Source organism: Corythoichthys intestinalis, chromosome 16, assembly GCF_030265065.1.
Source record: "Corythoichthys intestinalis isolate RoL2023-P3 chromosome 16, ASM3026506v1, whole genome shotgun sequence".
Classification (NCBI taxonomy): Eukaryota; Metazoa; Chordata; class Actinopteri; order Syngnathiformes; family Syngnathidae; genus Corythoichthys; species Corythoichthys intestinalis.
Window position 1 is genome coordinate 51,036,790 of NC_080410.1, and position 16,305 is coordinate 51,053,094.

Genomic DNA, 16,305 nt, shown 5'->3' on the forward strand with positions numbered 1-16,305 from the left:
TCGACAGCTTGTCACCCTGGGAAAGAAAAATCCACCATTCGCTGCTGAGCAGAGACTGAAAAGAAAATCCACAGAAACTCAAAACCTCCCCCAGGAATCTACGCTTGCTCTCGAACAAGTTGTTTTCTCACAGAAACATTCCTCTCCTCCCGTTCCCTGCTTTGTTTCGCTTTCACTCCTCTCCAGTTCTCCTGGAGAGTAACAGCTTAGTCACTACAGCCATCTGCTCAACTGCATCTGGGCATATTTTCCTTCTAGCTCTTTCATTTCCAACTTCTCTCTCCTTTCACAGAAGAAGAAGAAAGCGCGTATTGTATCTTGCGTGAGCTCACGCTAACGGAAGAAAGCATGTTTGGCATACATATGAGAATATTAGGTGTCCAATTAGCTCCTAGTGTGGGCCAGAGGAGCTTTTATCTAATCAGGACGAGATGGCCAAAGTCGTGCTACTTTATGTCATTTTTAACCCTTCATTTGTTTTGCTCATTAACATAAGGAACACTGTATTCAGCGAATCCCTCCTCCCGCAGCCCAGCAAAGGAGCCATCGTCAGCCTCCCGGGATCCGGGGTGGTTGGTCCCCCGTCAACTAGCCCTCACGAATGGGAAGAGGTGACACACCATCAACCCCACGCCCGCCCCTGGGAATTTCTCCCCAGCCGCCCATCCCACCGCCCTTTGCCAGAGCTCTCCTGTGGAGTATTATGTGTGTGATGCGTTAAAAAAGGTGCAGGAATGGCAGGGCCTGCCGTGAGAGGAGGTAACCATGAGCACCCCCCCCCCCCAACAGGTCCCATCCATCCCACAACCTTAGTGTGTAATGCAATAAAATCAGGGGGGAGCCAGGTCGGGACTGTATGGCCCCGTCCCAACTCTCCCCGGAGAAATGAATGAGTATGTACAGTACCCTCCATAATTATTGGCACCCCTGGTTAAGATGTGTTTTTTAGCTTCTAATATTTTTATTTATAATTCAAATAATATGGGACCTTAACGGAAAAAAAGAGAAAAATCCAACCTTCAGTACAAGTGCATTTATTAAGTGGGGAAAAAATACCACATAAAGAAATAATTATTTGACATCAAATAATGTGTGTCACAATTATTAGCACCCATGGTGTTAATACTTTGTACAACCCCCTTTTGCCAACAAAACAAGGTCTGGGGACTGAGATGGCCATGGGAGGAGCTTGATTTTGTGTCTGGTGAACCATTTCTGTGTAGATTTGGCCATATGTTTAGGGTCATCGTCTTGCTGAAAGACCCAGTGACGACCCATCTTCAGCTTTCGGGCAGAGGGCAACAGATTTTGATTTAAAATGTCCTGGTATTTCAAAGCATTCATGATGCCATGCACCTCAACAAGGTTTTCCAGGGGCTTTGGAACCGAAACAGCACCTCAGCATCACTGACCCACCCCCAAACTTCACAGTGGGTATGAGGTGCTTTTCAGCATGCGCATCTTTCGTGGGACGCCAGACCCACTTAGAGTGTTTGTTGCCAAAAAGCTCAATCTTGGGCTCATCTGACCAAAGCACACGGTCCCAGGCTTCAACTGGTCCCATATTATTTGAATAAAAATAAATAAATTATTAGAAGCTAAAAAACACATCATAACTCGGGGTGCCAATAATTATGCAGGGCGCTGTAGGTGCCAGGGTGAAAGATATTTACAGTGCAAAGTGAGGAGTGTGTGAATTAAGAGGCAGGCTCCCGTAGGTGTGGCCCCGTCCACCAGAGCCAACGGCCGACGGGCAGGAGAAGCGCCAGGGTCCCGATCACCCCCCGCCCCAAACCACCCCATGCGCACCCGCAACCACGCCGCCCGAGCACCCACCCCGCACCCCGAGCAGGCGCTACACCAAGCGCCGGAGACCAGGGGATGTCCACCCCACCGGCAAGGGACAGCAAAACCCACCCAAGGCCCCGCGGGCCTCAAGAGGCCTCACCGACGACCCTGCCGGCAGGAAGGCAGCGGCAGCCGCGGCGGTCCGGAGAGGCGGACAGGGCCGGAGACACCAAGGGGACGGAGGCGCAACCCCCACATTGGAGCTCAACCCAGCCCACCCACCAGGCCAGACCAACCTTTCCATTTTCTAACAATTGCTGCAACTGTTGATTAATTGCTTTCCAACTGTTCCATAGACTTTTCCAGCTATGTGGAAGGAGCCCAACAATTTTTTTCTCCGGTGTCTTTCGAAAGCTCTCAGGTCTTGTCCATGGTAGCAGTTGGATGATGACAGACAGCACATGGGAATCTTAAATACAGACAAGGTGTAACGAGATAATGAGACACAGGTGGGTGTCACAAGAGCAGTGTTGGGCACGTTACTTTAAAAAAGTAATTAGTTACATTACTCACTACTTCTTCCAAGAAGTAACTGAGTTAGTAACTGAATTACTCTATAGTAAAAGTAACTACTTACCAGGGAAAGTAACTATTTCCGTTACTATAAAAAGAACTTATTGTATGTCAAAGAATTTGGAATTTTCTGAGCAGTATTCGAGTCAGTGGGATAGAGAAGAACAGACAGGTATTTAACTTGTTAGGTCAGGGGTGGGCAAACTATTCCACAAAGGGCCGCAGTGGGTGCAGGTTTTGGTTGCAACCCATTAAGAGGACACCTTTTCACCAATCTGCTGTTTTACAAGTGCAATCAGTCGATTGCTGTCAGGTGCTTCGCATTTCTGCTGAAACCGCATTGGTTAAACTATCTGTGCTGGGTCAGTTGGAACAAAGACCAGGACCCACTGCGGCCCTCGAGGACCGGTTTGCCCACCTCTGTGTTAGGTGCTTCAGCAGATTTGAATTGCTTACCACAGATGTCGACAAAAGCTTTGCCCCGGGACATAAATTACACATTACATGCAGGTTCTTTCCTTTAATTTCGACAAACTTGAAATAGTGTCTATATCTCCAACACTTAAAGGACAATTTTTCTTCTGAATGCTCTGCCATTCCGATCCTGTGCATCTGTTTTGCGTGTGTGTTTGCCGCACGCGCTGTTCCGGTTTGCTTGTGAAATCACCGGCTCTGATTGGCTTACCACGACACACGACTCTAACCTTCAGCCATTCACAATCACTTCCATCGCATCCCTCGAGGGGCTGCATTCATGTAGCTCGTTTCCCGACAATTCACGTCACCTTCAAAGCATCTGCCATCCTCAAGATGGAAGCAGAATTATTGCTGGCTGACAGTGGGAGATGAGAACGAGGCTAGCGTCAGGTGTAGCAAACACAGAAACGTTACCAAACTTTGGAAAGCATTGTCTAATTGAATGAGCAGGGACAAACAGCTTGGAGTCAGAAGTACGTGCGCTATTCTCGAACCTGAACGCACCCCAAGTCTTGGATGACAAATCAACAGAGCAGAGAGTCGACTCAACACGGCTTGTAGTTTCTTCAATTTATTCAGAGTAAGTAACGCACCGCTTTTGACCGTCAGTAACGGTAACGGCGTTGTAACGGCGGAAAAAGTAATTAGTTAGATTACCCCGTTACTGAAAAAATAACGGCGTTATACTCCCAACATTGCAGACAGCACATGGGAATCTTTAAAACATACAAGGTGTAACGAGATAATGAGACACAGGTGGGTGTCACAAGAGGCAGTGGATTGGTCAACACACAAGGAGCAGGCCACAACAGGTGAAATCAATGGGCGATCACTTGGACAAGACACACTCAGGTGCAGAACCAAACTTAAACCATGACAGTTTCAACCTCAGATCTGGACTTCATTTCCTCTGGACTATCCGGCTTCCTAAAGCTATTAGTTGGTTTCCTTTCATTTAACAAGACATGGCATCACTAGTGTATGAGCGGGTGGGGAACGAGCGGGGGCAATCGCGTGCCAGTAAAAACCTCGCCTGCTTGGTGTTGTAGCAAGTCTCCGCTCATTAAAAGAAGGCGTGGGTAGATGTCCACATGCTGTGGTGTGCCACTAGTCCATTTCGGACTGCTGGTGACACACCTTTGTTATTGCAGCTAGGCATGTGCATGGCTGTACCACAGAGGGGGGATTATATTTCCCACCGCCGCAGTTGGCTTTATTTCCTACTGGCTAGCATAGAAAAGCCTACAGTGGTGAGGTATTGATGAAGAGATGCAGGGAAAAAAAGGAGCTGGAAACTCTCCCCTTCTTACTCTTCATCTTCCCCCATCCTCTCCGATTCAGTGTGGCCTGACGTCACGCCAAAAAACGCCAATGGGGCGCGCGGACTTCCCCAGAGCAACTCCTCCTCCCCTCGCCGCTTTATATGTGCCTCGCCACTGCACTGGCTGTCAGCGCACAATGTGCTGCCTCAGAGTCACTGTGCGGAGAGACGCTCACAAAGGGAGGAGGAGAACCGGAGTGTTGTTTTAGAGCCAACTTCATCAGAAAGCTTCACCCGCTCCGGTTCTGTTGCGCTGTTTGGAGTTCATTGACCGGTTCCAGCAAGGAGGATGGGGTGCACCGCAGGGCCCCTCGCTTGTCAGCCGCAAGAGGGCCAGTCCACGCAAGTCCCGGAGGTACTCTCCTCCTTGGAACGTCTCTCCCAAGCCACCGGGGGCATGGAGAAGTCTTGGTACCGCTGCATCTTCCCCTTCGGAATCATCTCCCTGGTGATCGGGGCGGCGGGGACGGGGGTTACCTACACCTACGACGACCTGCCCCAGACCAAGGTGGTGTCTCTGGTGCTGCTGGTCTCTGGGTTGTTGCTCCTGCTGACCGCCATCGCCTGCTGGACGGTCCACAAGAAGAGGAGAAAAAAGAAAGAGGGTGGCTCCTTCATCTCAGAGCAATGTCCGCTGTGATGTGAAGCCCGTGCAAGAACCGGGGGGCGGTCTTGTCGGAACTTAACACACCCAGGTCGGGGAGTTGTCCCGAGAAGCTGTCGCGCGCGCCGTATTCCCTCAAGTCGATGACGGATGTACAGAAACTTCGTATCTGTTTAGTCTGGACCATTTTGGACTGGCAGAGAGAGATCTCACATGCTCTTTTATCGTCAGACGGCAGGTGTCCGGTGTCAAAACAGCCTCCAAGGAGACACGGCAAACACCAACGCTGCAGAAGCAACGGCGCTGGCGTCAGCGGCCGCGTCAGTCCCGGCATTCCGAACGGGACAGGTGACTCTCCGATAGGGCGGGAGCGGGGCAACCCGATACGCCGGCGCGCCCGCGTCAGCGGACAGCGTCACTCCCTCGTCCTGTGACACCGCAGCAATGTGTCGGGGGGGCTTTTTTTACGCAACGGGAGAATGGAACTTGAGTCCGCCAGGATCCCCGCGCTATCCGGGAGATTGACACTGTAGATGATAGGAGCCATCCGAATAAAAAAGACTATTTGCCCTCGAGTGGGTCTTTTACGCCACGTGAAGGACACGCGCCAGAGCCGGGACCCTCACCCAGACTGCTCTGGCTCGGCTAGTGGCCCCTCCCACCTGGTGCCTTGACCGAGCCCACATGGAAAAAGGCTCAGTCCCGTTCGTATGTTTCCATATGAACTCTTGCCCCCTGCGGCCCACTTACCCTTGCGCTTACTCTCTTATCCTCAAGCAGCCCGTTTGTACAGTGTATAACATAAGTGAGTACACCCCTTGCATTTCTGCAGATATTTAAGCATATCTTTTCATGGGAAAACACTGACAAAATGGCACTTTGACACAATGAAAACTAGTCTGTGTGCAGCTTATATAATAGAATTCATTTATTTTCCCCTCAAAATAACCATAGCCATTAATATCTAAACCCCTCGCAACAAAAGTGAGTACACCCCTTTGAAAAAACGTACATCCCTAAATGTCCAAATTGAGTACTGGTTGTCATTTTCCCTCCAAAATGTCATGTGACTCTTTACAGTGCTGTCAGCACTGTAAAAGGCAACAAAAGTGAGTACACCCCTTCGAAAAAACTTACATCCCTAAATGTCATAATTGAGTACTGCTTGTCATTTTCCCTCAAAAATGTCATGTGACTCTTTACAGTGCTGTCAGCATTGCTGCAGAGATTGAAGAGGTGGGGGGTCGGCCTGTTAGTACTCAGACCATACATCAAATTGGTGTGCATGGCTGTCACCCCAGGAGGAAGCCTCTTCTGAAGACGGTACAAGGGAAAGCCCGCAAAAAGTTTGCTGAAGACATGTCAACAAAGCATTACTGGAACCATGTCCTATGGTCTGATGTAGTGCTGCAACGATTAATCGATAAACTCGAGTAATCGATTAGGAAAAAAAGATTCGAATTAAATTTTGCTGCTTCGAATATTCGTTTAATTAAAGTGCCGTTGTAATGGTTCATTTTGAAAGTGTTTTCATTTAGTTTTATTGATTTGGATGGATACACTACCCTCCTGTCTGCCTCATTTCACATGGGTGAATCCAGCTGCTCCCTGTTTAGACCAACATAAGTTTTTGTTTGAGCTTTTTTTTAAATGCATTCGTAATTTAGCTTATAGGTATACTTTTTTTTTTTCTTTTTTTCGTGGGAATATGTGTCTGAACCATTTGTTAAGAGCATTGTAAAAAACCGTTAGCATTTTATAGGATTTAGGCTAGCGGACTTTTGCTGTGTAAGTTAGCTAATTGTTCTTTTGTTGTACATAGATCCTCATTTATTCAATCTTTTATACTGTTTCAGGCTGAGCTTAGATATTTTAATTTTTCATGTTCCTTATCAGATTACTCGATTATTCGAACTAACTAGTTCCATCGATTAATCGACTACTCAAATAATCGATAGCTCCAGCCCTAGTCTGATGAGAAGAGCGGGCTTTCTTGTGTACCGTCTTCAGAAGAGGCTTCCTCCTGGGGTGACATCCATGCACACCAATTTGATGTAGAGTGCGGCGTATGTTCTGAGCACTAACAGGTTGACCCCCCACCTCTTAAATCTCTGCAGTAATGCTGACAGTACTCCTGTAACTAGTCACGTGACATTTTGGAGGGAAAATAACAAGCAGTACTCAATTTGGACATTTAGGGATGTAGTTTCTAAGGCGTGTACTCACTTTTGTTGCCAGGGGTTTAGATATTAATGGCTATATTTTGAGTTATTTTGAGGGGGAGATAAATGAACTCTATTATATTAGCGGCACACAGACTACTTTTCATTGTGTCAAAGTGTCATTTTGTCAGTGTTGTCCCATGAAAAGATATACGTAAATATCTGCAGAAATGCGAGGGGTGTACTCACTTTTGTGATACACTGTATTTGATCGTCTCCCGTTACTCCGCTTTTTCCCAGCTGAAGGAGATTGTCAGACTTGACTAGAAAGGAACAAACTTGTCCAAATAAGCTAGCCCGAGGCCAGCCACGCTTGTCTCGTAATGATGCCTTTTTCTCTCGAGAGGCAGTCGTGAGTTCATGTAGCACTGCGGAGGGAAATTGTGTTGCTTTTGGTTTCTTTTTATCCAGGATCATATTCTTTCACTTACTGTTCCAAACAAAGAGTCCTAACTAAAGATGAACTTGATGACTGTATGATGAAAATCTACCTCCTACTGGATTGTAATGTGTTGTTTACCCCAGCATGTAGGGCCAAAAATAGCAGAAACAACTTACATCTGAAATAACACAATGAAAATATGCTCACAGAGGTCCAAATTGTATGAGAAATAAAATTGTTTTTTTGAGCACCCGTCTTAAACAAGTTCAAAATGAACTACGACGGTCCGGCAAGCTCCCCTTGTAAAAAGCACAACCGAAGAGCCCGCATGCCCTCTACTGGGTTAACACTTAACCTACGGGGAACAATAAGTCTGTTGTTAAATCATGTAATTACTCAATCCTCCGGCCAAAAATAATAAAATCAGTCTCCGAGGATCAATGCATTTGGCGGAAAACACTCTGGTGATTTGAAGTTTTGCTCTGAGACCCCCAATTTGGCGAAATTTTAAAATTGTCCTATATGCATGTCATCATTGGAAAGCTTAAAATCTCAATTTTCTGGGGGAAGAAATTTTTTGAATAGGAGGGCATTAAAAAAAAATGTTTAAACTAGGGTTGTTCCGATCATGTTTTTTTGCTCCCGATCCGATCCCGATCGTTTTAGTTTGAGTATCTGCCAATCCCGATATTTCCCGATCCGATTGCTTTTTTTTTTTTTTTGCTCCCGATTCAATTCCAATCATTCCCGATATTTTTTCCCGATCATATACATTTTGGCAATGCATTAAGAAAAAAATGAATAAAACTCGGACGAATATATACATTCAACATCATAAGTCATAAGTACTGTATTTGTTTATTATGACAATAAATCCTCAAGATGGCATTTACATTACTAACATTCTTTCTGTGAGAGGGATCCATGGATAGAAAGACTTGTAATTCTTAAAGGATAAATGGGACTTTGTATATTGTGACTAAATATTGCCATCTAGTGTATTTGTTGAGCTTTCAGTAAATGATACTGCAGCCATTTAACTTCTGCCCAAATGCATGATGGGAAGTGCAACCATGACTGTGCATAGGGGCACCAATTGATATATCTTCTTTGCTTTGGGAAAGAACATAGGATGTTAAGAAAATGATCAACTACTACCTTTCTTCCCCACATTGCCTCCCACGTTATTTTTAATTGCTGAGAGAGGTATTGTAAGGCTTTAACCACATAAAAAATGGCTCCAAAGGCTGTCAAAATTCTCTCTACTAATTATACGCTGGTTTTTAGCTCTATGTATAGGTAAAACGGCGCCTTTATAGATTATACGCGATAATGGGTGAGTGGGTCGTGCAGCGCATGCGTTAATTACTTAACGTGATTAATTTTAAAAAATTAATTACCGCCGTTAACGCAATAAATTTGATAGCCCTACTTTAAGCCAAAACTACTCTGGATGAGTGTAAGACATTTTGTCTGTAACGTTAAATACAATTAGAAAATGATTTAATTGAAAAAAATATATTTATTAAAAAAAAGGCATGTCCGATATTTTTTTGCCGATTCCGATACTTTGAAAATGATGTGATCGGACCCGATCGATCGGCATCTCTAGTTTAAACCCCTAAACCCTAACTCGAGGTGAGAGCATGAGAGAGCATAATTAAAGACACCATGATTTTAAGTACGCGATATTATCGTGTACTCACCTTGTTTCAATCCAAAAACTCCATGTTTCACCGAGTGTGTTTCACAGCTGTGAATGGCCACCAGTGTTGTTAATCTAACTTTAAAAAAGTAATTCATTACAGTTACAAATTACTTTTCCAAAAAAGTAATTGCGCTAGTAACTCAGTTACCTGAATGTAAGACTAATTAGTTACTTGGCAAAGTAACTGGTGATCATTTTTAAGTTTTTTTTTTTTTTTCTCAAAAAAAAAACAAAAAAAAAACAGGTCACACAATGTGAAGTTTAAAGGCTTTTTGGCACAACTGGCCCTTGCCCAATTCTTTACCCTAAACTTAACTAGACACAGGGGTATTGCGGATATTGCGATAACTAGATGGTAACCATATTTGGAAGCCATTTAATGTTGTGAATCAACCGTTAAAAGTTGTTAAAATTGCTCCCGTTATTGCATTAGTTCCCTTCTGTCTACTTTTGCCGTGAAAGTTTTGAAACTGTTTCATCATTTACAGTGTTGTTAATCTTTCTTTTAAAAAGTAATTAATTACAGTTACAAATTACTCCTCTCAAAAAGTAATTGAGTTAGTAACTCAGTTACCTGAATGTAAGAGTAATTAGTTACTTGGCAAAGTAACTGTCAGTGTTGTTAATCTTACTTTAAAAAAGTAATTAATTATAGTTACAAATTACTTCTCCCAAAAAGTAATTGCGTTAGTAACTCCGTTACCTGAATGTAAGAGTAATTAGTTACTTGGCAAAGTAACTGGTGATAATTTTCATGTTTTTTTTTTTTTTTTTTTTTTTTTTTTTTTTTCTTTTCCCTCAAAAAAAAAAAAAAAAAAAACTTAGGTCACACGATGTGAAGTGTAAAAGGTTTTTGGGACAATTGGCCCTAGCCCAATTCTTTACCCTAATTTACCCTTTGCACTGAATCAACCGTTAAAAATGGTTAAAATTGCCCCCATTATTGCATTAATTCCCTTCTGTCTACTTTTGACATGTGGAAGTTTTAAAACTGTTTCATCATTTAAAGATAGATTCAAGTCAAGATTTTGCCCATTTAGGAGTATTTTAGATAAAAAGTTACTTAGGTTCGCTAGGAAGGTTCTCTAGAACAGAACCTTCCTAAGAAGTCTACTGCTTTAAGATGGCGGCTGTTTACTCACACATCTAGTTCCTATACTGTACATGTTGCTAACACCCCTGTGTCTGTCATTTCGCATCTAGTTCTATATATATGTGATATCTACCATGTCTACCATATCTACCATATCATGTGGGCGTAGTTTGTAGGCTATCGGCTACAGTATGGTATTATTGGAGCCACCTAGCATCGCGTTTGCTCGGGGTCACGACTTTTTTGCCTCCTCCCCACTCCTGCACTGCTCTGTCGTCTCGATGAGTCCGTCTCCCTCAGACTTTTCTCGCGTCATTCAAACAACATAGTAACGCATAGTAACGCACGCCTTTCCTGCCTCAGATACGGTAACGGCGTTGCCAAGATGAGAAAAGTAATTAATTAGATTACTCACTACTGAAAAAAATAACGCCGTTAGTTACGCCATTATATTCTAATGCCGTTATTAACAACACTGATGGCCGCAGCTGGACTTTTTGGGGATTTTATGGGTGAAACACAGTGCTGGCCAAAAGTATTGGCACCCCTGCCATTCTTTCAAATAATGCTTAATTTCTCATACACACAGCACAATAGTTATTTTGGCTTAAAATACAGCAGTTTATTTTAAGAGTGGTGCAAGAGCAGAAACTGCTTTTTCAACCTTGTCCTGTGCCATAAACAGTGATCCCTCGCTACTTCTCGCTTCAAACTTCACCCCCTCAGTCCATCGCATTTTTTGTTGATCAATTACAAAAAATGAATAGATAAATACAGTCTTTTATCGAGCTGTCCCGATCTGATCACGTAGTCTCACTATCCCTCCTGCTGCTTTTCTTGGTCAGGCATTGCACTGGAGTTGCTTATTAAGGTTAACGATGATTGACAGACGTTAGGGTTTGAGCTTGCCAGAGATGCTTGGGAGCCGAAACTTCAAAGCGCCGCATGCATCAATCATCGTTTAACTTGTTCAACAATTGCTGTGGTAACTCATTGTGCGTAAGTGAGCAGCTTGAGCGGATTTGAGTGGGCTCACTCAATGAAGCATTTAATAAAGGCAAGCATTTTTGTACTTTATTCTTGTTTAAAAATAATTCGGTGGGACAGTAAGATGTCACGTCACAACATGTCACTCCATCTATACATTTAAAGGTGCTATGAAATGCTACATGTTACTTAATACTATAATAATAGCAGACCGTATTTCTTTTTACATAAATCCATTTAAAAGAGACAGAAAAGGATTAATGAAAGTAAATCCTAATGAGTCTTCCTTTCTCAGCTGCCTTGGCCCCGCCCACTAATAGTGATGATGTCACATCCCAAATGAGCTTCAGATTTCGTGCTATTCTCTTATTGCCATGTGAGCTTTCCGTCGTTCTGTCGACATGTGCAAGCTAGCTAGCTAGCGCAGCTATAGAAAGCGAGCTATGATCATTAATTCTGGTTGGGAGTTCCCTCCTGCATTGTTTTGGGTGGAAGAACTAGGAAATTGTTAGTTCATTTTCATTTTTTGACATGCTCACTAGTTCATCGGACCTTATCAGTACCACAGAAAGTGCGTTGTTTTGAATGTATGTAAATGAGGTGCGACGCGTCCCTTTTACCCTTGAAAAGCATTGATCGACGTGGCCTCTATCTGCATTAGCCGCTGTGCATCCGGAGGAAGCCATGCCAAAGTCAGCCTTTGTTTGTAAACCATTAATCCCTCCTGTTTTTTCTTCTTTTGCACATAAACGTGAATTTTTAATGTTCTGTTAGAAAAGGAATTGTGTGAGAAATAAACAACGAATGTTCATTCGCCTCCACCTCTCCCAATTCAAACGGATTGCACGTCTGGTGCCGTCAGTGGCAGTCAATGAGTTACCATGGAAAATGTAGTATCCTCCATTAAAATCAAGAGTCATGCAAAATCAAATACAAATGAACAAATAACTGAGTATCAATACTTTTGCGATCAAATAGAGGTAGAGCCCGGGTTACGACTTACTCGACTTACGAAATTTCGACTTTACGACGCTGGAGACTCGTTCACCATTTTGTCTTCGAACATCGACAGAAATAAAATTAAGCAATCTGGTGCGCACCAGAAACTATCTGGTAAACATGTGCATTATATAGCATTTAAGATAGCGGACTTTTGCTATGCAAGTTAGGCAATTGTTGCATTGTTGCAATTGGCTAACTTGCATAGCAAAAGTCCGCTAATGTCAGATAGTTTCTGGTGTGTACAGAACCCTTATGTAGCAAAAGTCCATAAGTTTAAATACTATATAATGCTAATGTTTAAAAAGTAAAAATATAAGATACTGTGAGGTACACTAAGGTACTTTTTATGTACGGAGCTTCTAAAGGGACCGAAATATCGACAGAAATATAATAAATTTAAGCAATCTGATGTGCACCAAAAACTAGTAAACATTAGCATTATATAGCATTTAAGCTAGCAGGCTTTTACAATGCAATGGCTCCTTACGCACCAGAAACTATCCGGTAACCATCAGCATTACATAGCATTTAAGCTAGCGGACTTTTGCTATGCAAGTAAGCCAATTGCAACAATTGGCTAACCTGCGAAACAAAAGTCCGCTAGCTTAAATGCTACATAATGCTAATGTTTACAACAATTGGCTTTTTTTGTGTTTAACCCAGCATCCTCTTCATTTTTTTTCTTTCGTTTTTTTATTATTTAAATTTTATTTTTTAAATTAAAAAAAATGTTTAAGCTAGCTGACTTTTGCAATGCAAGTTAGCCAATTGTTGTAAACATTAGCATTATGTAGCTTTTAGCGGATAGTTTCTGGTTCGCACCAGATTTGAATTGGAATTAAGTGTACATGCGGGTTATGCTGTTATATCGTCCCGACCAATGTTGAGACCAAACCTTTGCCCTTGATTCTCAGTCACCAACTGTTGATTTTTTAGCATTTCTGGGTCACTTCCTGTTGATTTTGGGGCATTTATTGGTCATTTCCTGCTCTGTAACCCAAAATCAACAGGAAGTCACCTGTAAAATGAACAGAAAAACAGCGACGCCTTTTTAAAACGATACATAGATTTTTGGCAGGAGCATATCGGTAACCTCGACGTATTTCGATATTTTTTTCACACCTCGAGTATGTATCTTATTAGACATAATGTAGAGATAATGATGTTGAAACTTGTTGCTAGTGAGATCATTCAACCTGAAGATTTTGTGCTTGTTGTAGACAAAGATGCTGTTAACGCTTGACACATTTACAGTACTGTTTGTTTTTTATTTAATATTTTTTTGCACTTTCTAACTCATTTATGCCGTTGTTTTACCACGATGTACTTAGACCGAAGACAAAGTGACCAGATATTGTTTTTCTTCTGCCTTTAAATATGAAAGTTAAGGGAAAGTCTACCTCTATGTGTCTGGGTGGGGGAATGTTTTATTTTTTTCTTTTTGTACTTTGGCACCCACAGACGACCCTCTTTCTTGTTTATGCTGTTAGTCCAGATGTGTTTTGGTCTCAAACGTGCGCAGACTGTATATTTGGATTTTGGACTGTCAATTTCTATGTAGATTTACATTTTTACAGTGGTGCAATTAAATGGTTTATAAAACTTGTGCTTGGGTGTTGATCCTGATTTTCTTTGTTTTGGTATAAAACAAGCAGTGTTGTTTCTAGCAGCCCTTTTAATTTTTGTCTTTTGGACACAAATACTTATACGATGGCGATACAACAATTGTCGATACATGGGTCAGGAAATCATTCTACAAAACAACAGAAAAACTATGCCTGCAAGCAGGACTGAACGGGCCATTGTACTCTGGCGTAACTCGGACGGCACGCTGGTCAGGGTGGTGGCAGATCGTTTCCCTATCATCATCTCCTGAGAACCTAACTTGCTCAGACCTCGCCTCTTTTTTTGGGATGATTAATATATTTACACACCTTGATGAAAAAGCCCCTATTGAAGAGAGTCCTACAAAAAGGAGGTACTACTACTGAGCTGTGCAGCCACGCACTTATTTCAAACCAAAATGAATCTTCAAATTGGGCCAATTCGACCAAGGGTGCCAAATTTTGTGGGTCTATAAACTGCCTAAGTCCCGAAAATTTTTTACTTCCTTTTAATGGTGAGAAAGGGTCATCACGGCAGCAAACAGAGACGTGTGGATATGGGCCTTAAATTATAGTCTTACAAAAGGTCTTGAAACTACAACAACCAACTTGAAAAGAACTGGGCATGTAGAAGTAAAATCAGTGACTTTCTTTTGCCACTAGTTGGCGGTGTAGGGTTGAAGCAACCATACAGCACCCTTCAGGGTATGACTCTCACCAAGCACGGGAAGTTTGGAGCAGATATCTTGTATTTCTGCCAAGTTATGACTGTTCAAAACTTGTGGTGAGACAAAATGGCTACTGTCATTTTCACTTTCCTGTTTGGACCCCTCCGCTTCAACGAAACCTCAATATTTTTTATCAGCCACCTGAACATATGTCTTAAGGCTCCCCTGATGCAGGTTTGAGGTCAATAGATTTTTTTCCCTTGGAGGAGGACGCTGTCTCGTAAAAAAGGGCATCTCCTGTTCCCACTAGGGGGCGCCAGGCCTAATGGGTTATATTTCAATGCAGTCGTGTTCAGGCTGGGATACCTTACTTAAATGCCAGATATGAAAAAAGATTGAACTTTGTATCAGGGAGTTATTATTCATTTTCTGAATTTGGTGTTTTGCCGAAAAAATGACCGACTTTGGCAACCCGCCCAGGTCAGGCGCATGCATTAAAACTCACCATTTTGAGAACTTACAATCTCATACACTGTGGGGCATATAAATATTTAGTCAACCACTAATTGTGCAAGTTCTCCCACTTGAAAATATTAGAGAGGCCTGTAATTGTCAACATGGGTAAACCTCAACCATGAGAGACAGAATGTGGAAAACCAGAAAATGACATTGTTTGATTTTTAAAGAATTTATTTGCAAATCATGATGAAAAATAAGTATTTGGTCAATACCAAAAGTTCATCTCAATACATTGTTATGTACCCTTTGTTGGCAATAACGGAGGCCAAACGTTTTCTGTAACTCTTCACAAGCTTTTCACACACTGTTGCTGGCATTTTGGCCCATTCCTCCACGCAGATCTCCTCTAGAGCAGTGATGTTTTGGGGCTGTCGTTGGGCAACACGGACTTTCAACTCCCTCCGCAGATTTTCTATGGGGTTGAGATCTGGAGACTGGCTAGGCCACTCCAGGACCTTGCAATGCTTCTTACGAAGCCACTCCTTTGTTGCCCTGGTGTGTGTTTGGGATCATTGTCATGCTGAAAGACCCAGCCACGTCTCATCTTCAATGCCCTTGCTGATGGAAGGAGATTTTCTCTCAAAATCTCTCAATACATGGCCCCATTCATTCTTTCCTTTACACAGATCAGTCGTCCTGGTCCCTTTGCAGAAAAACAGCCCCAAAGCATGATGTTTCCACCCCCATGCTTCACAGTGGGTATGGTGTTCTTCAGATGCAATTGAGTATTCTTTCTCCTCCAAACACGAGGACCTGTGCTTCTACCATAAAGTTTTCTTTTGGTTTCATCTGACCATAACACATTCTCCCAGTCCTCTTCTGGATCATCCAAATGCTCTCTAGCGAACCGCAGACGGGCCTGGACGTGTACTAGCTTCAGCAGGGGGACACGTCTGGCAGTGCGGGATTTGAGTTCCTGGCGGCGCATTGTGTTACTGATAGTAGCCTTTGTTACTGTGGTCCCAGCTCTCTTTAGGTCATTCACTAGGTCCCCCCCGTGTAGTTCTAGGATTTTTGCTCACCGTTCTTGTTATCATTTTGACGCCACGGGGTGAGGTCTTGCATGGAGCCCCGGATCGAGGGAGATTATCAGGTGTCTTGTATGTCTTCCATTTTTCTAATAATTGCTCCCACAGTTGATTTCTTTACACCAATCGTTTTTCCTATTGCAATTTCAATCTTCCCAGCCTGGTGCAGGTCTACAATTTTGTCTCCGGTGTCCTTCGACAGCTTTTTGGTCTTGGCCATAGTGGAGTTTGGAGTGTGACTGACTGAAGTTGTGGATAGTTGTCTTTTATACCGATAGTGAGTTAAAACAGGTACCATTAATACAGGTAACGAGTGGAGCCTTGTTAGA

The 16,305-nt window shown here is 43.0% G+C and overlaps 1 protein-coding gene across 1 annotated transcript; it reads left to right on the forward strand.

Moving 5' to 3' along the window:
* The first annotated feature begins 4,306 nt into the window (after nucleotides 1-4,306).
* On the forward strand, nucleotides 4,307-5,588 carry LOC130904663 (transmembrane protein 100). Its single transcript, XM_057817585.1, has one exon. The coding sequence runs from the start codon at nucleotides 4,449-4,451 to the stop codon at nucleotides 4,797-4,799; it is 351 nt and encodes a 116-aa protein (XP_057673568.1). The 5' UTR covers nucleotides 4,307-4,448; the 3' UTR covers nucleotides 4,800-5,588.
* Nucleotides 5,589-16,305: the final 10,717 nt, after the last annotated feature.

Coding starts and splice junctions, on each gene's coding strand:
- LOC130904663 (XM_057817585.1), top strand. CDS start 4,449: ATGGGGTGCACCGCAGGGCCCCTCGCTTGTCAGCCGCAAGAGGGCCAG.